At 38.4% G+C, this 27,878-nt stretch overlaps 1 protein-coding gene across 11 annotated transcripts in view; it reads left to right on the forward strand.

Moving 5' to 3' along the window:
• Window positions 1-23,624, forward strand: part of LOC108505488 (neurexin-3) — a 915,200-nt gene extending 891,576 nt beyond the window's left edge. For 5 of the 11 annotated variants that reach the window (XM_017831546.1, XM_017831545.1, XM_017831541.1 and 2 more), the window contains exons 15-18: window positions 15,844-15,933; window positions 20,804-20,863; window positions 22,175-22,482; window positions 23,274-23,620. In XM_017831546.1, coding sequence (XP_017687035.1) covers window positions 15,844-15,933; window positions 20,804-20,863; window positions 22,175-22,482; window positions 23,274-23,318 — 503 coding nt within the window. In that variant the 3' untranslated portion in view covers window positions 23,319-23,620. Of the gene's footprint in view, window positions 1-15,843; window positions 15,934-20,803; window positions 20,864-22,174; window positions 22,483-23,273 lie in introns of all 11 variants that reach the window. The other 6 variants (XM_017831536.1, XM_017831535.1, XM_017831539.1 and 3 more) reach the window with 2 other exon arrangements.
• Window positions 23,625-27,878: the final 4,254 nt, after the last annotated feature.

The raw sequence follows: 27,878 nt of genomic DNA on the forward strand, positions 1-27,878 counted from the left end.
CTTTCCCTTTCCCTTTCCCTTTCCCTTTCCCTTTCCCTTTCCCTTTCCCTTTCCCTTTCCCTTTCTCTTCCTCTTCCTCTTCTCCCCCTTCTCTTCCTCTTCTCTTCCTCTTCTCTCCATTCTTTTTGGTTTTATTTAGTTTTTATCAACAACATTTTCTTTCTCTCTCTCTGTGATTTCACAGCCGTGAGAAAAATAGCTTTGTATCTTACAAGCTAAATACAATTACTGCTATCAAAACTGGAGTCTTTCTCTCCCTGTAAATGTCTCTTAGAAGCTGATAAGCTGTTCAAGGTAAACTGCAGGCTTCTGCCTAATCCTGAGATTAAACATAACCACCCAGAAGACAGCAAGAGATAATTGGAGGGGGGGGAGGGGGAGACAAGCAGGAGAGGAAGAGAGGAGGAGAAAGTGAGATCCTCTCCTGAGATATTAAGAGGACATACAGAAGGCTCAAGGTTATTTGTAAAGGAATTACACAAAACACACAAGGGCTTGTTATGATGAAGAATTTCCTCAGATAATGCAGTGGTTGTTGTAGTTGTTAAAGACAAAATTTAGCAGGGATTTGTTTGATGTAAAGCATACAGCTCCCACCCATGACTGATGATTTTTATATATTATCCGCATCTTGTCCTTGAAGCAGAGGGTCTCACAAGGTTACATCCAGATTCTTTGTGCATGCTGGCTTAGGTTCATCTCACTGGCTTTCTGCTGGATATGGGAAGACAGTAGATTTCCCAAGAGTGAAGCAGGGGACTGAGCCAGCTTCTCTCTGATCTGTGTTTTGCTACCTGCTGACCAACCAAATGAGGGAACTTAACCCTTCTGTTTATGAAACAGAGTTAACACTAATCTTCTAGGAAATACGAGTGCCTTAATTATGGACAAATAGTGTGATGCCTCTAGAGTCTTCAATTATACCCAAGGCAGAATTACTGAAGATGAATTGTCTTTATGAGTCAGTCCAATACACTTGAAAAAAGCAGCCTCGGTTCTCGATATATAAGTTCTTCTTGATTTTTTTTTTTATCAGTGGCATTTTAGTTTTCTCCCTCTGTAATATTTTAAGGTCTTGTGTTTCTTAAAGCTTGTCTGTATTTTTTAACCGTTATCAATGGGATATTACCTCTCCCAACTTTGCTTTATTTAATTTATAATGCACTAGACAAGAAGGAGAATATAAGTTTAGATGATCTAATAACAGCATCACTGGGGAAATTAAGAGAAGGCTATCCTTTATTCAGCTGAAATGTGCACTGACATTTTAAATAATATGTAATATTCTGATTATTAGTTCTCTTGATCTCAGTGATACAAAGTCTAATGCTGATTGGACATTAACAAGGCAAATTTAAAAGTAGAACTACCTAGGATGTCTGAGCCACTGCAACAAGTTCTTCCTTTCTAAGTTTGTACTTACCCCTGCACATTACCCCTGCACAGCTAATATCGTACTACTGCAGTGATTTCCAAATGTTTGGTAACTGAGACTTATTAGAGAAAATCACTAGTTCTCTGTACTTTGTAGAGCCTGGCTCCTCCCCCACAAATTTGCTCTCTCTCTTGCAGAGTGATTTTGATATCTCATTCCCTCTTCTTTCCACCCCTCAACCCCCCTCAAAAAATCTGGTTTTTGCCTTCTTCTGCCCCTTTATCAATTCCTTACTTCCCTCAGACTCAAGGCAGTTATCATCTCCTCACTTCTGAAAACTTGCTTCTGAAACCAAGGTAACAATAAGAAGTTTGGCTGACTCCGGTTGTTTCCATGAAGGGGCACATGGATCCTGTGCTGGACTATTTGGAGTCATTAATGAGACACGTTGCTTGATCTGCAAGCTAAAGGGATTTTGTCGTGGTACTGCCAGATGCCACTGCAGTCTTAATATTTTCCTATCCAAATGCCCTTGTGAGTGGGCAATGAGTAAGGAAGAAGAGCACTGAATTTTGATTAGACCTCTGGGCTGAATGTGATCCCCAGGCTTCTTGTCATATACGTTTTTGTGGGGTTTGACTTTTCATATTGTTCTCATTTTGTAGGACTTAAATGAGGTCTCAGATGGTTCCTATCAGCATGAATTGGAGACAGCATATGAAGTGCCTTTGACAGATTTACTGCATTTCATAATGAGCCTAAAACATATAAAAAGACAGGGTTAATAAAACAGAATTGGAGAAGCACATTTTGAAGGCAGTACTGTGACATATGTTGAAAGATCTGCCAAGAGGGATGATTAAAGCATGACAAGTTGATGAAATCAAGAGTTGATTGTAGCTTGTCACTGCAGGGCCATAACATTTATAATATATTTATAATATATTTATAAGGTTGAAAAACTGATAAATATGGCTACATGATATGAACACTCAAGGTTTGGTCCCCTGTCTCCACTGACGTAAACGTACACACATTAAGTCACAAGCAAACAAACCTACTGTGGAATTTGTGCAAGAACACCCATATTAATGCATGTATGTCCATACTGGATGATGAGATTGGATCTGGCATTATATAAAAGTTACATAAATGTTGCCATGATGCTCACAGTTTAACTTCTGTGTACTTCATGTTTTGCTTTCCTACACAAAGAATGAAGCTGTGGTTCATTTCCAATTTGCCCCATTCGCAAAGAATTTCATGGAAATGCTGTAGAGCTTCTTTGTCTTCCAAATTCTGTCTTTGAAGACAGAGTAAAGGAAAGACAGAAAACAACAACAAAAAAAGGGGGTTATATTGTGTCTTCCAGTACACATTGCTCCTATTGCAGTTTTGTTTCTCAAAACTTATCCAGGCTGTTGTGACACACTGCATTCAGTCTGAGTGAGCTGCAAGTTTACCTTCAGCAAGTACCTCAAGCCCATGTGAGTGGCAGTCTGTCAAACACTGGAATTTCTGTCTGCTTGGCATTAAGAAAGAAGGAAATGCATGGGTTTTTATGAAGACTTGTAAGGTAACCAAGCAAAACAAACAGGACAGTATCATTTAACAGCAGTAGGAATGATAGAAGGAGTTTACCTAAGGAAGGATACACACAGAATAATATCTTCATGCAGGTAGCCATGACCATCTAATTTCCACCCAGGGTCCCACAGATAGTCCTTGAGATGTGTGAAAGAGGGGAGAAGAAATAAGAAGCATTCTACTGTGGTAGTCTTTTTTACTGCTTAGTAACAGTCACATAAAAGGTTGTTCTAACATGTAAATACATGCCACAGAGGCAATACTAGTTTTAATTTAGCTTAAATACCTTATCTTGTTTATACCCTGGATAAAGAAAATACCACCAGAAAGTGCTGACCATTTGAGGAAAACTTTTTGTCAGTGCTGTCCAAAAGAACAGATATATATATATATTATATTGCTGCATGCTATTAGTTGAATTAGTGTAGCAACATTCTTACATCTGCCTGAATCAGACTAGATGTCCAATATGTCAAATCTACAGGTGAATACCAAATACATCAGAAGAAAATTTGCTTTAGTGGTCAAAATGACACTTCTGTCCAATTGTCCTGGATTTGAGATCTTTTCTCTTCTGTTCTCCCAGAGTCTGTTTGTTCATCTAATCAAGCTTCTTGAGCCTAAGAGCAGCCAAGTGTCTGATGCTCCAGAGAATTACAGTAACCCACCTTGGCAACAACAAAAAAATGCCACAAACGATGTCATTCCTAAGAAATTGCCCTATTATTATGCTTAGTTTGTGATCTGAAATATGAGGTCACATAAGCTCTGTGTGTTTATATCATGTCTACAGTCATTTCATTTATATTACTCAGTTGGAAAGCAAATGTTTCCTTTTTTCCCCTCATTAATTTATCCACAGAGACATGATTATGTGGAAATACTCCCACTTCTTCTCCGGCTGGAATTTCATAGAAGCTACTCTGCTGTATTGTGACCACGTTGCTCAGCCAAGTTTAAAGGATGACAAACCAAAACCTAGGCAGTTTAGTGGCATCTGTAATTTTTCTCCATTTCTCTTATTCTTTTTCCATTTATGATCTTGATTCTCAAATCTCAATTCTTTTCTCTTAGCTTAGTCCTATGGACTAGGATTCTTTTTAAGATAAATTCTTGCAACACAAAGTGAATGCTTATGCAAAGTTCTATTAACCTTTTACAATGGTAGTATGGCATATACTAAAACTCATGAAGAAATGAGCTTTAAGATTCCTCAATCGTAGGCTTGCTCTGTGTCAGAATGATCACTTAAAGTATGCCAAGATATAGCATCCAGAGGGCACTGATGTATCTTTCTGCCTAGTTGTTCTCACCCTTGTGGGTATCTGATGTAAGACCCCTGGGCTGAGGGAACTCCCTAAATACTGGCATTGCATTCTTATACTACAACAAGCCTTTGAGTCCTAGCCCCTGAGATATGATGGTGCAAAACAGATTGAAGCCATGTGGTTTTTTCCTTATATTTCTTTGACATCCAGAACATTTCTTTCTAAAATCATCACTATGCCATTTTCCATTAATAATAATTACATACTGAGAGATATAGGTATATCCTGATAGCTTGGTCTTGCTAACAATTCCGTGCCAAAATATACAGCTACTCATAAGCATGGGTATCCTAGCTGTCTGAATCCTCAGATATTATGAACTGTTCTCATCTGTTTGTGTCCACTAGTCCATGATTGTATGAGTGTCCAGGTACCAAACATAAGCATTATCAACAAAGATTTCTGATACATTTCTCCTTTGCTGGTTTAAGATCGTAATGGCTTGGGTTGGGAGGGACCTTAAAGATCATCTAGTTCCAACCCCCCTGCCATGGGCAGGGACACCTTCCACTAGACTACATTGCTCAGAGCCCCATCCAACCAATTAGTACTGACCCAGTCATTTGATGGTACGTAAAATGTAGCTGTATAATGTAGTGCAGAGAAATATGGAGACTAAACAGAATCCTGCTAGACAGTGTAGTGCAGTGAGATCCCAGACATTAATATATTTACTTTTCTCTCCTAGGATAGTTCTGTTTCAGTTCCCTGGTCAAACAGAGTTGTTATAATATATTTTCTTTCTTCTCTCTCTGACTCTCCCTCTGTCCCTGTCTTTCTTCCATCCACACGTGTGCACAGTAAGAATGAGCAAACATCTGGCCTGAGGGATCAGAGACTTGAACAACAACTTTGTGCTTTTCTGATCACAATGCCTGCAGAAAGAACAGTGCCAGCTGTAATCCCAGGTTGATATGGTGACATGCAGTGACAGAAGGGGCTCACATATTCACATCAGCCTTCTCCCTGCTCACCGAAGGCACTGGAAAGCACAAAATCATTAGATTTCAATGCTGTGGACTGAAACAGAGCAACTGTATGAAAGGATGGTCAGAAATGGAAGAGGCCAGTCACAGAGTTTGGAGCCAGAAGTTCCCAAATCCCAGCCTTGGCTTTAGAGATGCCCTTCCCTGTAGTCTTGGGTAACGTTTTTATCACTCTGTGGCTCAGTTTTCCAATTAGTAAACTGGAGATAAAGCACCGATTGACCTTATCTTGGAGGGCTTAAATGGCAAATATTCTACAATTCACTGAGTATGAAAATCTTTCTGGGCCAATGAATTTGTATTTTTGTCACTTACTGAGCAGCTTCCCTATGGTCAGCACTGTATTCATGGGAAAGGACTGTACCTGCTCTAGTTGTATATTCAACTCCCCATATTATCTCTCTGATAGAACGTGCACAGGGAAATGAGATCCAGAAACATCTGAAGGTTTCTAGTGGAGCCAACCCAGCTCCATCACTGCCAGCACTAGGGGAGAGACTGCAAGTCCTGCTGAAACTGATCCAATTCCCACATAGATACTGGAGTTCCTGTTGGCACCTTCCAACAAGGAGTCTTAGTTTTAGTGTGATGCCTGATAAACATAAAGAGGAGCCCTTCTTGAATGGGGAGCACGGAGCACTGAGCCCCAAGTGGTTCTGCAGGAATCAGTGCTCTTTCTAATCATACAGCCATGCTGTGTCAGACCTAAGCTAGCTGTCTGCCTCAGTGCTCTTTTGCAAGGGTGTGATAGTGAGCCACTGACTCTTCATGGAGCAGGTATAAAGCCACACATTTTCTTACCTTAGACCATGCACCATGCAGAGGCAGTTATACTGTTTTCAGTCTCACATTGCTCCTGGAAGCAAAATAGTTGCCCTCTTGTAGCTCCAATGCCTAGCCCAGAATATGTAATCTAGATTCAGTGTATGTCTGTCCTGTTTTTGCATAATACAGAAAACAGATAAGCAACCTCTAGGTAAATGAGAATTAATAGAATTTAAAGTGTCAATACAAATGAAGTGCTTTTGGCATTTGGTTATTGATTCTTGTTCCCACTGGGCTATATAAATCACATCATGACCTTTCACAAGGGAATCAAAGAAGTAGGATGTGGGGACAGTAGCAGTGGATTTTATTCTGATCTCTGTTTGATATTTCCTTCTGCAGAATGAAATTTGTTCTTGTTTAAAATGGAAAGATCAATATGTAGTTTTAGTTGTTTTTTAATAGTCACTTTAGCCTTGACTGCCTGATATGGTGCTTAATTTGGATCTGGTCAGTGAAAAAACCCAATTATTTGCACATTCCTTACAAAACATCTCAGCCATCTAGTAACCTAGACACCCAAATTCTTTCATATTTTTACAAAGGTTTAACTATTAACTGCTTTCTCTATACTGTACACTAATACAGTTTCCCAGTATAGCTCAAATGAGAACTAAAGCAGACTGCTTTTATTTCATGCCCATGGCCTCAGCCTCTGTAGGGCTGAAATGATTCATATAATCTGCACATAAAAAATAAGACTTGACACACATTTTTTGCACTACTTTTTTTTCTTCTGCATACTTGAAAAAGTTTGATTAACCTTCCACTTTACTAGTCTGAGTTTTCTTTTGTTTTGGGAAAGACACCTGCATACAGTGCAATCAGGTGAATTATTTGTTCTGTTTAGTGGTAGAGCTTAAGGAAGAAGCAGAGAGGCTAAGAAGTATTAGGGAAAGTGAAAGGGAAATAGACTGGTGGAGTCACACCCTTTCCCCCCCAAAAGAAGTTCAGCAGGAGTCACAGCAGCCCTGCCCCTCCTACCATCAAGCAGATGGAACAGACCAAGTAGATGGGAGGGAAAGGAAACAGGTCCCTGGTCAGAGAGGTAAAAGAATCCCCTCCCAACCCTCATCACCCCCTCAGGTGCCCTTAAAGAACAGATATGAGGCCCTGGACCCAGAGAGTCAGGCAAATGACACTCAGGAAAAAGATCTACCTGGAGTGTCTCCTGGTTACACCCCATCTATTAGGTGGATCACAACCACAGCTATTAAGAAAGAAAGAAGAGTAGTTGTAGTCGGCGATTCCCTTCTGAGAGGAACTGAAGGCCCTATATGCTGACTGGACCCATCCCACAGGAAAGTCTGCTGCCTTCCTGGGGCTGGGTTGAGGGATAGTAGCAGGAAACTCCCTGAGCTAATTTTGGCCCTCTAATTATATTCCTGACAAAGCTGGCAGCCCACGGCTTGGACAGGGGCACTCTGTGCTGGGTTAGGAACTGGCTGGAGGGCCGGGCCCAGAGAGTGGTGGTGAACGGGGCTGCATCCACTTGGCGGCCGGTCACTAGTGGTGTCCCCAAGGGATCAGGGTTGGGCCCAGTCCTGTTTAATATCTTTACTGATGATCTGGATGAGGGAATCGAGTCCATCATCAGCAGATTTGCAGATGACAGCAAGTTGGTGGCGAGTGTCGATCAGCTGGAAGGCAGGAGGGCTCTGCAGAGGGACCTGGACAGGCTGGATAAATGGGCTGAATCCAATGGTATGATGTTTAACAAGACCAAGTTCAGGGTCCTGCACTTTGGCCACAACAACGCCCTGCAGCACTACAGGCTGGGGATGGAGTGGCTGGAGGGCAACTAAGTAGAGAGGGACCTGGGTTTTCTAATCAACAGGAAGCTGAACATGAGCCAGCAGTGTGCCCAGGTGGCCAAGAAGGCCAATGGCATCCTGGCCTGTATCAGGAACAGTGTGGCCAACAGCTCCAGGGAAGTGATTCTTCCCCTGTACTCAGTGCTGGAGAGGCTGCACCTTGAGTACTGTGTCCAGTTCTGGGCCCCTCAGTTCAGGAAGGATATTGAGGTGCTGGAGAGCGTTCAAAGAAGAGCAACAAGGCTGGTGAAGGGACTGGAGCACAGACCCTTCACTCCCTCAGGAGTGGCTGAGGGAGCTGGGGCTGTTCAGCCTGGAGAAGAGGAGGCTCAGGGAAGACCTCATCACTCTCTACGACTACCTGAAAGAAGATTGGAGTGAGATTGAGGTCAGTCTCTTCTCCCAGGCAACCAGCAGTAGGACAAGAGAGCACAGTATTAAGCTGTGCCAGGGGAGATTTAGGTTAGACATTAGAAAGAAATTCTTTGCAGAGAGAGTGATCAGACATTGGAATGGGCTGGACAGGGAGGAGCTGGAGTCACTATCCCTGGAGGTATTTAAGAAGAGACTGGATGTGGCAGTTAGTGCCATAGTCTAGTTGACAGGGTGGTGTTGGGGCATGAGTTGGACTCGATGATCTCAGAGGTATTTTCCAACCTGGTTGATTCTGTGACTCTATAGTGCTTCTGTGTTAGAATTATCGAGAGTAAGGCACTCATTTTCTTGTATCCAAAACAGGATTGAAAGACTAATTAAAGGGAGGTCGAAATGTTACTGATCTTGTCCTGGGGTACAGCGGTGAATTAGATGACTTCTCCAAGTCTTCCTTAGTCTTACTAATGTTGTGGTAGCCCATGTTACCTATACCTTCCGGACAGACATTTAAATTCCTATCTCCTAGTTTGCCTATGAATTGCCCAATGATTTTGGACTGAATGGTGCTTTGCTTTGAATTAGGGCCCCATGTTTTTTAGGCTAAAAAAGATCAGATAAAATAGAGTGGCAGCAGAGTAAAGCTTTTGGTTGAGGCACTAGAAACTTGGAAAGAACTCCAGTTGCCTGAGCAACTTTTGCTGTTGTAGCCTTGCTTGCTAATTCTCTCTCTTATTTTTAGTACTTATGTTACCAAGACCTTGTTGTCTCTTGTCATGAGGGCAGTGAGCTGAGGAGAGTTGCAGTGTAAAGGTCAGCTTTTAACTCCAGTCCACAGTGAGATGAACGGAAGGAAAGGTGTTGCTTCCAGCAAACAATGTGATGAGAGGGAATTGAAGATAAATTCAAGGGCATCCAGGACTAAGGGGAAAATGAGGACAATAAATAAAATGAGAATTCAACAGCAAAAGATGCAACTTCATTGAACAGTGAAGACAGAGGAAAAATATAATATACAAGAGCTGAAGCAAAACTGAACAATGTCTATTCTTGAATCCCATCAAATGAAGTAAAATCCCAAGTTTGAGTTAATCTTCTATAGCACCCCTTGTTACACAAGGCAAAATTGAAGGTTTGCAAGAATTTGTAAAGGGACAGACAGTTTGTGGTAGTTAGAAAGATTCCAGATCACCTGCCTCATAGTTATTTCAGTTAGCTTCATGGCCATCCTGTTTCATTTCTGTATGAGCCACATGTGTGGTTTCAGATTTGGACTAATTTCAAGTGTTTTCTAAAAGCCACTTTAAGTAGAGATTTTTAATGTGTTTTGATTTTAATGTAACCATTCCTTATGTTACATAACATAAACCACAATATGGTCTTACAGTAACACAACAAAATAAACAGCTATATATAAATAGACCTGATGCTAAAACATGGTTGTAGTGTTTTTATTCTTTTCTGATTTATGGAATAAGGTTCTAGTCCTACTAATATACTCTAGTCCTTTATTAATAGACTTGTCTCAATTTTCTGGTCAAATACAAAATATGAACAAATGGTAGTTGTACTTCGTAGATTTAAAACAAAATATGTACTTAATGGTATGTGAAAATGGGGCAATTCAGTATGCTGTAATTTTTAAGCACAGCTGCCTGAAAACAGAAGTGGTTAAAGAGGTTCAGTATGTGCCAATCACAAACACAGTTCAGAAACTTTTGTGCCCTTTATTAGATATTAGGGGAAAATGATAGCTTATACATGATGCATGCAAGTTTTTTTTTTTTCCAGGGCACACAAGCATCAGCTCTAGGAGTTTTGGGGCTGAATTCAACTGAGCCAGTTTATGTTAGTAGAGGATTTAGCCTTCAAAGATAAACTTTGCATGCTGTAGCAAGCTGCTTCTCTCCCATGATGTCAATTAAGTGTATATCAATCTGAGTGAAACTATGGGCATCCATAGAAACTCAAGGGGAGCTGGCTTTAAAGGCTGCTGGGTGAACTGAGCTACCAAACACTGCTTACAAGCCCTTCCCCTACTGAAATTCCACCTACAATATGTGAAAAAAGATAGAATCATTTTAAACCTTTAACACTGATATTGAGATGTTTTTTAAAATCATTAGCATCACTGTAGCACCTTTCATCTAATAACTGCTCATTAGATAAAATGTTTCATTCTTTTTAGAGACTTAGAAGCAATGAAGAAAATGTTGCTGCTGTAGTGTCTCTTCATAGAACAGCCTTTGACGGTAAATTAGGGCAGATGAGTGTTTTCTGTGGTATTCTTTCTAGCATCTTCACAGACTTTTATTAGGTTGGATTAATATTCCACCTGAAAGTGAGTACTTTTTTTCTGCCCAGTGCAATTTGCTGGAACCTTTTAGATTTTCTCTTTCACACTCAAGAAAAAGTAAATCATCATGATCTGTATCTAGGCCAAGAAGCAACATCTTTCAGAGCTTCAGTTGCTCTTTTACTTTCTTTGACTTAAGAATCCATTTTAGTTTAGAAATAAGCTTAATGCAATAAAGGTTGTTTGTTTTCTTAAAGAAACCATGAGCAGTATAGCAAAACATCATCCAGCACTGAAGGGTTTTGAAAGAAAATTCTCTTTTGCCCATGAGCAAATTTAAACTGTCTCCCCCTGGACTGTTGCACTGTATCAAAAGTATTTCCTGTGAGAACTGCTAGTAGCAATTAGCAGAAGCAAATTATTTTGATTTTTTTTCCATTTTATTGTGGTCTAAATTGAAGATTATCAAAAGCTAAAGTTCAAAGTGAATCTGATCTATTTATCTGTATAGTCTGTGGAGCAGGGATACAGAGGGCTTCAGAAAAAAGACAGAAGACTGGCAACTGATCACATTTAACAAATAGGTTCTGATTTTTATAATTGAGATGCCAGGTTTTCTTGGGGGAAAGAGGGAGCATGCAAAAAAAAGTAGAATTCTTGTGCCATATTCCTCTCCAAAGTATTTAGTCCTCAGGAATGTCTGTAGTATTTGAAATATTTTGAATATTCAGATTAATCAGGATTCAAGAATCCAGAAGATTTCAAAATGTTACCATTAAAACCTTTGAGGTCATAAGAGCCTGGTTGCTTATCAGTTTGTTGGAAAACTTAGGACATGCAGCAGAATTTCTATTAATTGTGAATGTAAGTCCTGAATAAGACAAAAGATGTTTTTAAATCCTAGTCTTCCCATTTGGCTTTGCTGTAGAATTTTTACATGAAAAAAAAAACAAAAATAGGAGAAAGAATGCATTTATGGGGTATGGTTCTTTAGAAGAAGCTAAGTTGTTGAGCAGATCCTAAGTCATATTGATTAGAGGAATTTATTATGCAGTTGAAGGAAAAAGGAGGAAACTTATTTTAAATAAGCAGTTCCTGTTGGTACTTGAATCTTATTCTTGAGTATTATTCTTAAGCAGCTAGAACCTATGGGAGGAAAAATATTTAGTAAATCACAAGTAGCAAAACTAATCAACACAATTTAAATCTAAAAAATTATATCCTGCAGACCTTTGAGACCCACATTGATTCTGAATGCAGAAGAATTATGGGAGTAAGAGTATTTTCTAAGATAAATTGAAATTACTCTATCCTGTGTATTCTATTCTGAAGTACAGCCTTGAATCAGAGCTGGACTCGAAGAGAAAAAGGAAGGGATCTACATTAGTTATGTGAAGGGGTTGTTTGAATATGTGCATCATTCAGCTCCAGAAAGGAGTTGCATCGAGGTCACAAAAGGATTGTTACTGAAAATTTCTGTGCATGAAGATGGACAAGAACGCCCCTTAATAACATCATGTCTTGGTTACAGAGGTCCAATTGGCTTACTTCATGTTGAACTTATATTACTTTGTGTTGCAAACCATGATATTTCCTTTTTGAACTCTCATATCAAATGCTGTGTTTATTTTTTAAAAGTCAGTATTAATTTAGTAATTGTATTGTTATAGTGGTTATATTTAATGGCTATCCTCAGCACTTAACAATGAAAAAATTGTTCTTTAACTCACTGTGGTAACTGGGTATATGAGTGAACACATTCTCATGCACATGTTTTATAAATCATTCTTACTTATGTCTGAAATAAAATTTAAAACCAAAACAAAACAAATAGATCAGAAACTAATGTTGCAATTTAAACCTATTTGAATTTTCTAACGCCCTTCAATTTTTCATAGCTTTTAAAGGTATGATTTTTATATATATTTTAATCTTACTGAATATATCTGCATAATAATAAGAATAATAAAATTAAATTAAACCTGATTTAAAAAAAAATAAGTTTTTAAAGATGTGGTGGGGAATAGTTGTCGTTTCTGTCTTTCTTGAAGGTCTAGAGTTATATTATAAGAAATCCATTTTTCATTGTCATGTCTTCTTTGATTGTCCCACTTCGTTTTTTACCTTGATCTTGTTGGTCTATTCTTGTCAAGTGCCCTACTTCTGAGAAATTTCAGTCCTCTACATTTTTTCCCTTCTACAGTCAGCCTTCCACATCGAGGAAGAGGCACTCCATGCTGGCTTACTCTGGGGTTCCTTTGAACTTCCTTTATTCTGAAAAAGATCTCATTGCCACCAGTAAAAGGTTACTTATGTACATACCAAATGAAGCCAGGGGAGTTTTTTGTTGCTAGGAAATAGTGTTATAGAATTTTTTGGGGACTATGGAAAATGTGCTTACCCATCAATATTATATCAATGCACTCATCCAACCAGTAGTCCTAACTCAGTCCACTCTATAAAGTGGGGAATAGCCTCCATTTCTACTGAAATTATCTTTCTCTATCACATGCAATATAGATGTAGTAGTAGCCTCTCTGTAAGTGTTCAAGTCTAGATTGACAGAGAAATTTAGGTCTTTAAGTGCCATTGAAATGCCTCCTGAGTATCTTTCAGGACCTAGTACTCCTTTCTTATTAGACACACTGCAACAGAACAAAAATATCCTAAAGGAGATGCAGATTGTTTATGATTGCATTTACGAGACTTAGCTGGTTTGGTGAGCATGGATAAGTGTGTTGAGAAAAGGTCTAATGGATAAACTGAGTGCCTTGTTAACTGATCTTAAAAAAGAAATAGGTTTTGTAGTGAGCTTGACTTAATTTTGTTTCTGTTCTCCCCAAACCAGAGAGTCTGCTTCATTGTCCAGTGAGTAAAAACTTCCCTTAGGCTTAAATGATGGGAGAACTTGCAAGAAAAGAAACTGTCCTTTAGGTTAAGAAAGTGGAAAAACAACTGATCTGCATGGCCTCAGCTTATATTAGTCATCAGCATATTATGAATAAACAGATAAAATATCGTTGTTTTGTTAATATTACTGTCTCTTTAGCTTTAGGTAGGGTTTTTTGTTTGATTTTATTGTTTATATTACCTCAGCTGCTCTTTATCAATTTTTTTCTTGGACCCTGCACTGAATATGATTCAAATTTTCTGTTTAGGAATCTGTATTCATAGAAGTACAGAACTGACTTTTTGTTGGTGCTGATATGAATTATGAGAGCTGGGAATGTACTTAAGGTAACTTAATGTCTGTGAGTGACTCCAAGCCACCACAGTACATTATTTAAAATGATTTGATAAACTACTGATAGAGAGCATTTTCAATATTTTATCTTTTCCTTCTAGTTTATCCAAGTAACCAATTGTATATGGCAGGCATCTGAGGTGCAACAGAGAAATTAGAACATTAGTATGTGTCAGCTGGTGCTTTATTAGATATTTCTATGAAGGGGAATAGCAGTTTCCCACAATTAATCTGTTACAAGAACGGTAAAAAGTTGACTTTCCAGGAAAGTAATAAGGAATTGAGCCAGTAAAAGCTGTTCTTAAATGTTTTTGCTTTGTTTTACTGATTGCCCCAAATAAGCAGCAAGGCTCCTAAATGTTCATCTTTGTAGTTGGAGATACTAACCCAAATCTGAATTACTGTTTTCTTTACCGCTGATCTTACAGAGATATAGATGATGATTAACCTTAGGTCGATTCATGTGAATCCTTTTGGGATTATAGCTGGTGGGTTGCTATAATGCCTCTCACCTGTTTCAGAAAGCAGTAACAAGATACTGCTGGAGAGCATGGCTGTAGTCAGCAGGTGCTTCATACAGACTGGCAGCATTTCTGAGCAACAGTGATGCAGTAAGGATTATCGAACACACGAGATTTACTAGGTATATTCCTTGCAGAATGGAGTTGTCTTTATTGGTCTGTCTTTACATTAAAAAAAGATTACAGCATCTGTTTCAGAAAGTCAAATATATATGAAGCCACATTAGTTATTTATATGTGGGACTTTAAAGGCAGTGTTGCAAATTGTGCAGAGCAGTTGCTGACTCTTGGGCTGCCATTTATTTGAAACATATATTGGAGCACAACCGATCACTTAACTTCTGTTCATGGTAGCATTCCTCCTGTAAGCTGGGGGCTTACTCCTTTTTCTACAGTATTATAATGATGCTTGTAAAAGACACATTCTTTTTATGCCTATCCGACTGAAAAGGTTTTGTAAAAATAATAATTAAAGCAAAAACCAGAATGACACAGAAAGGGACTGTAGCTGAAGAAAATGAAAAAGAAGAATGATGGCACTTTTTCACTGTCACTCCTAACGTTGTCAAACTGAGCTGCTGCTTTCTACTAGAGGTTGTCCCAACCCATCTGACCTGTACAATTTTCTAATAGCCAGGGAATTTGGACAGAGGCTTTGTGTGAATCCTTATCCTCTGTGTACAAGTAATAAGAGCTTTTCTCCTAAACTCACTTTACTGGATAATTCTATTATCCATCAACATGGAACAATGGAACTGCACTTGCCAGAATTTACATCTTGGCTAATTATTTCTGCTTTTATTTAAATTAGTTTTTAAGCTTCTGCTTTATTCTGGCAACAGGCCCAAGTCTTTGGTAACTGAACACAAGTCTTCACATATCCTTAATTAGCAGCTCTTCCTCTTTTTAAATTTTACTTCCCTTTTTTTCTGTCTGTCTTCCCATTCTTAGGGGTTTTTTTAAACTAATTCTACTATGTCCTTTCAGCATCAATTTCCTATATTTTCTTCCTTTCTTTTTTCCTGTTTACTGGGTTTCTGGTCCTAACATGTGTCTTCTACTAGTGCGAGAAGGTTTCTACTAACTGTGTGTTTCCGTGACTGACATTTTGTGCCATATCCTTATGCAATCGGATCTAGAGCCTGATCAAAATGTTTTAGCTCATGGCACTGAGTTCACTCAAGGTCTCACATCACAGACAAATTACACATGCCTTCTAACCAATTTGGATAAACAAACACTCTGAGGAGAATCTGAGATATCTTTTTCATGGGATTTAATTTCTTCGACCTTCCAGAACCTCAGGCGATTGGATGCATAACTATTCTCCACTTTACTAAAGATAAATCTCTCTCTTTTCAAATATATGTACATACATGCGCACTTATTTATTTATAGCTAAATAAGGTCATAAAAAAACCAAAAAAATCTAGGATGTTTTAACTATTTCATTGACTTTTCAGATTGTTTTTAAGCTGTTTTTTAAACTTTAAAGGCAACACTGATAGTGAACGGTTCCAAATGGTAAAACAGAAAATCCCCTTCAAATATAACCGGCCTGTAGAGGAGTGGCTGCAGGAAAAAGGTAACAGTCATTAAAACTTTCATTTTAAACTCATTTGATTCTAAACTCTCATTTTTAAAGCCTGCAAATAAATGTTTCTTAAATGATAATCGCCTGCTGCATAAATGACTGTTTTAATTTTCATTATAATTTGTGTCAGCTTCCACCTGCCATATGTTGATAAATCATGCTATAATACATTGCTATTAAAATGCAGTTAAAGGGACGAAAGTCTAAGCTTGCTAAAATAGTAATGACAAAAAAACAAGCGAAAATTCAGGAGACATTTTAAAAAAAAAAAAAAACAAATGAAGAAGAATGAAGAGCAACAACATGTATTATGGCAATTTAACCACTGCATGATTTTTCTACTTTGATTTGGTTTTAAGATACATTTATATATTTATTATTGAAGTTTTGTTAAGAGATTTTTCAAATGTACTTGTTAAACCACTTCCTTTAAGTTCCTTTTTTTCTCATGAGTCTGATTAGCCACTATGGCTATGTATTTCCTAATCATATTAAGATAATTAAACAATTTTAAAAAATGTTGTAAAAAACCACATTTTTTAATATTTTCATTTAAATTACAGTTAGGGAGACAGAGAAAGATGATTGTTCTGTCTGGAGTACAGTTTGAACCCTCAAATGATGCATTTGTCTAAGTTATGGGTCAAATATTTCCCTAACATATTCTCAGGCAGTGGGTTTGCCTGGAGTAATTGGCCTCAGTTCAGCAAAAGACTTGTTAACATGAATAAGTCCAGAGGGTTTGAATGAAAGTTCTGCACACAGTCCATGACCTGTTGAAATGAGGCTTGTGTCAGAACAACGTTTTCTTGTCAGGAATTTGGAGGGGAAAAAAAGTCTTAGATGTAGAGCCCATTTCAAAGCCTGTTGAAGGTAACAGAATAACTTACTGATTTTGGTAGGGTTTGGACTAGGCTCTTGGTAATACAGTGGAGTTTAAGTCAGGAAGCTCTTCTCCCTCTATACTAAATGTGGCATTAAAAAAAAAAAAATCATTGTAACTAACTCCTTGCCTTGAAATCTAGAAAAAGCAGAACACAATCTTCTCTTGTTTCCTTTTAATGAAAACAGTGCTAATAGAAGGGGGTGACCTTTGAACTCAGATCTTGCATTTTCTGTGCTGATTTAGACTATGGTTCTTAACACATCTTCCAAGAAGGAAAACCAATCTTTTGTAGGACTGGAAAAATATAATTTATGTTCTGTTTCAAATTTCTAACCTCAGCTGAATTAACAAATTGGTTTATCCAATATGAATTAAGGTCAGAGAGGATGTGGCTAAATACACTCAAAATATTTTTATGTGAAGGGCCTGATCCTGCAAAGTGTTGTGCACACTCAGTTCCTGTTGACTTCAACAAAAGCTGACAGTGTTGCTCTCTTTTCAGGTTTGGTCTACAATGGTGTAGTGTTTATATCTAAAGCTAAAGTATTTTGAAAATAAGGCAAAAATATTTGTATAACCAAAAAAGAAATAGTTTTTTACCACCATTTTTTTATGAACAGTTAATTCAGCTAATTTTTAAATAAATTTTAAGGTAGCAATAAACAGAAAATGCTTATTGAGTCTCAGTGGGTTGCCCTGTTAATTTACAAGATCAAACTAAAATAGATAAATAAAATTTAACACTAAAAAGAGAATAATTTTGGTAAGTCTGAATTGCTAAAGTCCCTTTAACACTAAAAACAATGATTGCCTTAATTTTGTTAAAACAGATGCATGTCTAATTCCTTGATGCAATTCGTGTGCTTGAGAAACTCACCTTTGTTTTCTTTTGGTTTGGTTTTGGGTTTGCTTTGATTTTTTTTTCCTTTTTGGTTTTCTACCAAATCTTTTATTTTATGTCACTGCTTCTCCAAGTTTGAGCTTAAAAGCATGCCAAGGCACTTCCATTTGTAAGCCATCCTGAAGTTTTGAACTGAAGTCTACCTTTTGTGGATATTGATGCTTTGTTAAAAGACAATCACACGTGCACTAGGGTCTAAAAGAGACAGTATTTGACTGTTCAGACATTCTCAAAGCACTGGATGTTTTTAGGCTAGAAGGGTAGAGCCATGTTTTTACTAAAGTGAAAGGAAATTCAGTCTTCCCACTTTGTGTGAGGGAATGACATTGTGCAGTGTAACAGCTGAGACAATATAGCTTTGTTCCTTCGTTCCAAAGTACGTAGACTTTTTCAGCGACTAAGGTACCACTCAAATTAAAAAATTATAAGAATGAGTGATTTATGTAGCTGTTCACCAATCTGCTCATCCATCTGGTCATCCATCTAACAATTAAAGTAACATGGAAACCTTCTATCAGAAGACTTTATAAAGATGATGAGTGAAAGGGTAGCTTGCTATCAAAATGGAGCGAGATGGACTGATGGATGGAGGAGTAGATTCATCAGAGAGGCAGCATATAGAATAGCTGTCTTGCCCATATGAGTTCTTGGCTCGGGTGAGGTAAGATGAAACACTTTTTAATTGACATTTGGTACCACTGCTGTGTTATTCATAATAATGAAATAGTTCATTCTTGGATAACACAACATCTTTCTGAAGTGGCATCATTACTGGCTTTGGGGGGCTTTTAAATTTTATAAATTAGTTGAAAATATTTTTAAGAGGAGCCTAGATTTACAGTCTTGAATTGTATGAGTAATGAGAAAAATATTAAATGCTATTAACTTCACTGAGATTATGTATGTGAATATAAAAAGAAGTATTAGTCTTAGATTGTTCAACTTGAGTAGCCATAAATCCAGCAGATTTCCTTAGCAGAATACCTGGTGTCTGCTAAGGCACAGATGTTACCTGTTCTGCAACTGGATGTGCTAATAAAGACCCAGAAGCATCTCATCAAAAGGACTGATCCCAGAAGTTCTTAATTATTCAAAACTCTCTTACCTGTAAAGTCTCATTGATGTAAGTGACTGTACTTTTGAAGCAAGAACTATTAGTGTGAATTAGGATTTGCAAGATCAGGCCCTTTTCTGTAGTGCTACAGCAAAGTTACACTTTACTAAGATTTCTCTGCGATATTTTTAATTGTAATTCAGTTTTCCAAATGAAGAAGTCAATGAGAGAGCAAACAAAGAAGCAAGAGACTGAACTATTCAAAATATTTAAAAAACACCTCAGAAACTTAAAATATGGTCATAATTTATCTTTAGTATGACACTAAAATAGCAGTAGGAAGAGTTCTCTGGGGGGAAAAAAGAACTGTAATTCTGCAGTCCTTACAGACCTAGTAGAATTTACTAATGTAAACAGTTCCTGAATGAAATTCAGTGGCCAAATAAATTTTACTTAGAGGAAGAAAGGGCTTCCAATCAATATAATCAAAAAATGATTAGAAGAGACATACGGTGACAGAATTAAGTGTATATTCTCTCAACAGTTATTTTCTCATTCCATATGCATTTCCCTGTGTTCTTTATTCATGTGGATGTACACCATCTTAGAGTGAAGAATGAGGAATTCCAGTAGGTGACTGCAACAAGTGATTGTTCTTTTAGCAAACACAGTTCTAGTAGCAGTGCAGTAATGCTACATGTAGCATTAACTATATGGTGCAGTGCATGAATCCTGGTCTAGAAAACCACTGAACAAACAATGAAGATCCCACACACAATCCAAGTTCCATTTTTACTAGAATGGGGTCACCTCCTTGGTGTACACTTTCTTTCAAAATTTGAAGACGCAGGTGAAGGCCCAGAATTGGAAACATGGACTTTTTTTTAACCGTAATATACTAACTCCTCATTCTTAAAAATAAAGCAAGAGATATGACAGACATGTCTAAAGGTGTGCTATGAGCTTGAGTTAGAATAGATGACATCCTGAGGAGAGTCGTAATCCTCCAGTAAAAGCGAGAGAGCGCCTTTTCTCTCCTGGTTTGGGGAGCTCTCTTACCAGGAGCAGTAAAAATCCTCCATTCTCATTATCTTCCACCTTTTCCCTTTGGCAAAAGATGAACAAAGATTCAGTATTGAATCAAAGGAAGAAAGGAATGGAAATGGAAATAAACTTTTAACTGTCAGTACCTTCCATCCATTTTCAGGGATAACATCTCAAAATTAGTGAAATAACTCCCTGTTCTTTACTCATCTTACCTCTACTTTTTGGCATTCTTATCATGAGTGAGGTAGGAAGGAGGGAATAGAGGTGAGTGACATGTCTGGGTTCATAAGGGCAGGGACAATACGGACAGAAATATAGTGCTAAAGGGAGGGAACATATTAGAGGAAGGGAAAATGGTGTAGTAAGGATCTTACAGCATATCCATTAAAAAATCGAAAGCAAAACAGGACTGAAAAAGAAAAGCAAACTCTGAGGACATGGTATGGGAAAGGAGTTTGACCTTCTACAGTGTACAGTGCCATTTCCTCTAACTCAGAGAGGAGCTGGGCTAAGAGGGCTGAATATCTTGACAGATACTGTTATTGGATTCTATTTTCCTCATAGACAAGAATAAAGGCTCTGTTTACATTCTGAGGATGTGTGGCTTCAGTGCATGTTTGTTGATGTTTTAATAGACATATGTTGCCTCTGGCAAGTTTAAAACCTCCTGAGATGCAGAATATCGCATCAGGTGTTTCACACTTTCCAGGGGAAGGATACCCTCCATTTTTATTTTTCATTTCTTCATCAATGCAGTTACTCCACCCTGATCAAGTCCTAATTTTTCATTTACAAATCTGTGGCTGAGGAGCACAAGGGATGTGCAGCCCACCTCCACATGTCTGTATGTTACACCTGTCCATACACTGTTACTTAGTTAGCTAGGGCCCTCTTTGGGGACGAGAACTACTTTCAGATACATTTCTTCTCTTGTCCCCGTTCTCTTCCCCGTGGTCCATCCTGTCACCATAAGATGATGCTACACCGCATCACCACTTGACTTCAAGACCCGTCACGACGACCACCAAAATTGGTGAGCTCCCCCTCATATTTTGATCTACTCTAACCACTGGCTGTGAAGGAATGAGCAGTGGGTTATAGCTTGTGCTGTGCTACATGGTGGCATTCTGCACCTCTTATCAGCTTGGACTAGACAGAGAAAATGGTGAATGAGAACTGGAGAGTGGGAATGGGATGGGAACATGTCCTTTAAACTTCATAAAAATGGGAAAACACAATAAGATATTTGAATGATGATTGACTTGATGCTGCATTGATAATTCTTCTGAGCTCTGTCCAGTCTGATTGTCTGCTAATTCAACAAATTCCAGGTGTCATGCCCCTAATCTTCTGAGGAATAGTGAAGTTATAGACACTACCTTTGCACTTCATGAAGCAATTTATTTCTTAACATGGTCAACTAGTGCAGCCTGAGATATAAACAGTATTTATAGGGCAGTCCAGGCTGAATGTGATGTGAGCATCCTGCAAGCCTAGGTGAATTGGCAATTGTTACTAGATTTATTTTTAGTAAATACATTTTTTATTACATATGATATTAGACCACTTCTAACACTCAAGGTGTGACCTTGCTAAACCACATAACCTGCATCCATTTGAATTTCACCATCTGTAAGAGAGGAGTCGCACATTAGACACTCTGGGACTTAACTGTCTGGAGCGCTGTTATCTTCACTATTTCAAAAGCTTTGCTCTTTCAGAGACATCACAAATGTTTGCATTTGCTGTTTGTTGGGTTTCGATTTGTGAGCCTTCACAACACAAACTTTACAGGTGAAAATTCATGGCTGATACTGTCGTAAGATTCCTACTCAATCCTTCTACCACCGTATCAGTTTTTTCTGATGTTTTACTGTCTTCAAGCCACCCCTTAAAACAATTGCGTTAATAAAAGTATCTCTATGAGTTAATTCTATCCTTTAACAGTCAAAATAGAAGGTTTATTTATAGGCTAAAGCCTGACAGGTACTGTAATCTGAATTGATAGTAGAAAAATGGCCACATAATGAAGTCTTATTTGTAGTTTAAAATGGGTCCAAGTCTAAAAGAGTGGGTTCAAATTTTTGAGTCAAAGCTCCTCCAGACATCTGATGTGTGAGTGGATGTTGAAGTATGGGGTTTTAGGTGTTCTTGCTTTCAGGATTATCTTCCTTATTAATGATCTTTAGGCAGTACATTTCCATACTGTCTCTCTACAGTCATCATAATCACTACCAAAAATAAATCTACTTCTTTTTTGTATGTGATTTCTGACCAGGGTTCAGTGTAATATGCAAAGTGAAGGAAATGTCTGGCAATAATGTTATTCACCCCCCTTCACTAGGACGACAGTTAACGATCTTCAACACCCAGGCGCAAATAGCCATAGGAGGGAAGGACAGAGGGCGTCTCTTTCAAGGCCAGCTCTCCGGTCTCTATTACAATGGCTTGAAAGTGCTGAACATGGCAGCGGAGAACAACCCCAACATTAAAATCAATGGAAGTGTCCGACTCGTTGGGGAAGTCCCATCCATCTTGGGAACAACACCCACAACCTCTGTGCCACCGGAAATGTCTACTACAGTCATGGAAACCACAACTACGATGGCGACCACTACGACCCGAAAAAATCGTTCGCCGCCCAGCATCCAGGTGAGTCAATTAGTCTTCTGCATTTCCTTGGGTTCTTAGTTAGTCTTGCTGCTCACTTGTAAGTTCATGGAAGTCATATTCTCTGAATCAGGTTCCACGTAACTCTTTATTTTAACAATGTTGTGTAGGGTAAATCACAAAAAAATGTTGTCCTCCTGTGTTGGTGAACAAACAGCTGGATGAATTGTTATGGCACATGTATGGGGTAATGGGGACATATTTTGCTCTTATTCTAGTGCAACCCCATTTATGTAACTAGGATTGCCCCACTGTGAACAAGAACATGCTTTTAACTGTTTCCAGAGTTCCCTATGTGGGGAAATGTATTCTATTCCTAAGAGAGTTACAAAGCTTAGTGGGGGTGGGTGTATGGTTATTTATTAATACAACAATATGTACTGCTGCAATAGTGACGTTCATAATGAGGAGAAAAGTGATGGAGAATTACTTCCAGTTAGAGTCATTTTTCATTTCCCCTTTATAGCCTTCCTGCAGAGAATTTTGAAGGAACGCTATCAAGATAAGTTTCTTACAAAATGTAGATGTTCCAACCTATTTCATAAAAATCATTCCTACAAAAAGTTAATTTCAGAGGTTCTGACTTAATTATGTTAATGTAGTTATTTCAATCCTAAATGTGTTGGGTTTGGAACCACTTTCGTGGCAGCCAAAATATGGTACTGACTAGAAATAAACACCTTCAATTGGCTCTCCTTGTCTGTGCAAAGAAAAGAATCCTGTAAATGACCAATCTGAGCTGTGGATGAGATTCTGAAAATTATTTATTTCAGGAATGTACTATCGTGTTATCAACTAGAATGAAACATTTGTTTTGAAATCATTAAAGAGATAGATGGAGCTACTGAAGAGACTCTAACAAAGGGCCTCAAAAATGGTTAAGAGACTGGAGCATTTCTTCTGTGAGAAAAGGCTGAGAGAGCTGAGACTGTTCAGCCTGGAAAAGCGAAGACTCATGGGAGATCTTATCAGTGTGTACAAATACCTGAAGGAAGAGTATAAAGACAACAGTGGTGCCCAGTGACAAGACCAAAGGCAATGGGCACAACCAAAACACAGGACTTTCCCTCTAAATGTCAGGAAACGTTTTTAATGTGAGGATGACTGACCATTGGCACAGGTTGCCCAGAGTGGTTGTGGAGTGTTCATATTGGTAAATATTCAAAACTCACATGCACATGGTCCTGGACAACTGGCTCTGGGCGACCCTACTTGAGTAGGGGTTTGGACTAGATGACCTCCAGAGGTTCTTTCCAAGCACAACTATTCTGTGACTCTGACTGCCGTAGAATTTACAACTATTAGAGTAATTAATTCCTAGCCAAGGTTTGACAGTGCCCCCTTTGGTACTCTGTAAATCCAGATGGAAGCAGGACTGGAATTAATTGAGTTAGTAGCCTCAAAAACCCGATAGATGATTTATAAAGTCTCAGCCAAATGAGGGGAAATTATCCTGGGTTTGGTCACTATTTGTCACAAACTTTGAAAGAATTACAGTTCTTTCTCTGCGGTGATTAGTTCTAATTTTAGAAAAAATGTTTGTATGGTTACATCTCCAGAAGTATAAAGTCTGTGGTTCTTATCCTTCCCTCTATAATTTCTAAAGGTAGCAGAACTGTGTTTAGCTATAGCAGTGTAACAGAGAGAGCACTGGACCTTTTTGGGCTGGGTCAAGCTGGAAATAACACTGGCTTACTTAAAGAGGAACTCTTTCAGAAAGCTTCCTGCCTAGCCTACATGGCAGCTAACTCAGCCTGCAGAGACCATCGTGTACTGAAAGAGCATCAAGAAGATTTAATAAAGTGTCAAAGTGCTTCTAAAAACATGGTTAGAGCAGCGATTTCCTGGATACACATGCACCACAACAAATGGCCTCATCTCAGCTGATATTAAAGCAATAACTCTTTGACACTTCATGCTACCCGCTGAAAGAGAAATAAAGGTCAATATGTACCTCTATTACAACTTTCTGCATTTCAATATTGGGCCATTTTATTGCTGTCACAGCACAGATGGCTCGCCTTTTTTCCTTACTTTTGGTGGAATTTGATTCTGTCAGCTTAAGTTGCATTATTTGTGTGGTGAAAGTGAGAAGAAATTGTCTTTTTATGTTTGGGCAGTATCTCCAGTCGTGGTTTTTCAGGTACCTAATGCTTATTTTATCTTGCTTGTGTTTGACATCACCATCATCACGCCTGCTTACAATTTTAGATCTAAGTGGTGGAAAAATCTAATAGAACAAGTTTGTTCGTTGGGGAACATAAAATATAGCTACCTAAGGCTATGAACAGTACAAATACAGTTAGTTATTACCTTGTTCCAGCTTTCTCTTCTCTTTTCTGTTCAGAAATGAACAATTTTTCTTTGCTTTCAAGGTTGTTAGAAGTTTAGCCTCTTCTCTCCTGATTCTGATCAGCATGATTCAAGCATTTTTCGCCCATTCTTTATATTTGATCATAAGAATCTTTCTGCTTCCCAGTACCATACACAAGTCAACAGCAGGTTGTTCTTCCAATCCTATGGAACTCTCCTGTCTCCATGATGCATGTCAGAAAGTTGTCAGAGGTTAGGCTGATGATGGTCTAAGGCAGCTGTTTATCAAGTCAATCCATGTTGTCACTTTTTTTGATTTCATTATCCATGTTTCTGTACCCATGTGTGATATCTTGTTTTGTACTAAGATTACAGACTCCTTGGGTTCAAAATGTACTTTTTATTCTGCGCATGTAAATTACTTGGCACAGAATGGTTCTGACCCATTATGGAAATATCAAACATGATACATGTAAAAAATGCAACATAGCAAGAATCAGGGTAAAGAATTATTATTCTTACTCTATTAGGAGTATCTGTGCTATTTGTATTACTCATTTTCATATGTAAGTAACTAAAACTTCTCCTTTTTGAAACACATATAAAGCTTGTACAGCATAGCAAGTCTGTAATCCCAAAGTGATACAAAATCCAGGGGAATTTCAGTAGGATTTTGATTTATACAAGACCTGTTAAGGAAGTACAGAAGAGCGTGATAAGTGCAAAGATATCTTCTGTTTGTAGAATACACTAAGGTACCTCCTGCAGTTAGGTAGTCTGAGTACTGACAGAAGTATTTTAGAGCACAGTTAGACTAAAACAGTTGGGAAAATGAAGGGCTTTAAAAATACACAGTATTAGTTCAGACAAATGACATACTCCAGTATGTGAAGATCCCAAGCATGGTACATAGTCTTGGACAAACAACCAAGACAAAGGGAATTGAGAGAATATTGCAGGAAATACCCAGTGGCAATGAAATTAGCATTTGAAATGTCTCTAATGTCTTTTTTTTTTTTTTTTTTTTTTAATTTTTACTAACATTTCTGCAAGGCAGCGAAACTCAGATCAGTGGAGGACAGGCAGGATTTGAGTGAGAAACAGTTGAGATGTATGGCTATGCTCTACTGCTGGGAAAATTTTTGTGATTCAGAGACGCCTCGAAGGAAGATAACAAGAGCTGACCTTTTCTGTTAAATGAAAATAAGGAAGAAAAAGGTGTTTCAATTTGTGTTTGTTTCAGTGAGTCGCAAGTGGTGCTTGTGCTCTGCTGTTCCTGAGTGGAAGCACTGACTTGACTTTCTCACACATGGTTTTGTTCTGGATTTAAGTACAGTCTGTTCAGAAGTGACGTGTTGTACTAATTCTTGCTGCCTGTCTCAGGGCCCTGTCACACCAGACTCTTCTGTGATAATAATATCCTCTAAGGGACTTCTGCTTTGCCATGTTACCCCACAAAGACCTCAAAGACAAGCTGTTAACTTTTAAGTGTGGTACAGTAGCATGCCGTGCAAGCTGCTATTAGATAAGAGTCACTGTACTGAGCCACATCACATTCTTGCAAGACTGTCATATTTCTCACAGTGTTACTTCATTAGTTAAAGGTCTTGGAATCCCACATGTCCCTATTTCCTGATTTAGAACACAGCTTCAATTATTAATGAAGTACTACAGGGATTTTTTGTTTGGGAGACCTCTGTGAAAACAGGTTAAAGTGACACTCATTCTCTTGGCTTCTGCTTCCATGTCACTTGCTTATGTGGTCAGAATTCTTTTTTTGTGAGTTGCTGTTCAAAGCTTTTTTGGAGGCTCTCCATATGCTTTTATGTGGCACGTTCTGTCTGGTTCACAGCTGGGTCATTCAGTTTTCAAACAATTTGTGCAAAGATATCTTTAAAGTTAATTAGTAAGTAAAGCTAGTCTAGAAAGCATGTATCATGATACACATCTTCCATTCAAAACACATCCAGTTCAGCAAATCCAAGAAGAGAACCACTCCAGGTAATCTTCCATGTAATCTTCTCAGGCCCACTGACCTGGGGCATGCCCCTAATATGCTGGTCTATGGCATGGGTCGCTGGGACCCAAGATAAAACACTTTTCTGTGAAAAAGAGAATCCTTCTGGGAGGACAGATGGACTTCTGGTTATGCTCTCCATGAGGAACCAGAAACTATGTGCCCTGTTACATAGCCAGGGCATGCCTCAACCTCTTGAGATGAGGATAATGACACCAAACTGTTCAAACTGTACTTTGGAGTGACAAGCATAAATTACTTGTGGATGTTTTCAGCCATAGAATGACAGTGTATGATATATTATATGCAGAACGTTCTCCCTATGGAATAGAAGAGGAGATCTGCCCATTGTCCATATGGAGAGTCCAGCCCATTGACGTGGCTTAGAAAAGGTTCTCAACCTTTATTTTTAACCATTAGGCTTTTCAGCCTTCTAACTATGTTTTCTATTGAAGGTCCAATAATCTTGATTAATGTCTTTCCATAACATGCAGCTCCAGGCTAAATCCTTCCTTACAGTGTATATCACAAAGGAAAATAGCACAGAAGATTTGTCAGTCTAATTAGACTTTCACTGTCAGTAAGACAAATAAAATTGTCTCACCCTTGGTCTTACCTAGGTACTTTCTTTTACAGTCATAGATAATAATTTGGTGGAGAAAGAAATTGGCCTTTAATTTGGTTTTTGCTTCTTATAAGTCACTAGTGACATTTTCATCCCAAGACTGCAAAGCTCTAATGAAAAAAGAGCTTTTGATGAGTCTGCTTTAACGACTGACTTCACTGGCCCATTGGTACAACTGAGAATTACACAGTCTGGCTCTCATCCCTCCTTTTCTGCTTGTTCCTCCACTATTTTTTCTTAAAGAGACCAAAGCCCCCAGACTTTAACCATGCTTCAGAGTGGAATCCTTTCTCCTATACTACAGTCCTGCATTGCTGTAGTGACATTCATAAAATGGCATTTACTTATTCACAGTCACATCTCTTCTGTGGTGATTAAATGGTAACGTGCTTTGAGCAGAGAAAGAAAGCAAAGTCTGGAAGC

The sequence above is a fragment of the Lepidothrix coronata genome, unplaced genomic scaffold (assembly GCF_001604755.1).
Source record: "Lepidothrix coronata isolate B3197 unplaced genomic scaffold, Lepidothrix_coronata-1.0 Scaffold192, whole genome shotgun sequence".
NCBI lineage: Eukaryota > Metazoa > Chordata > Aves > Passeriformes > Pipridae > Lepidothrix > Lepidothrix coronata.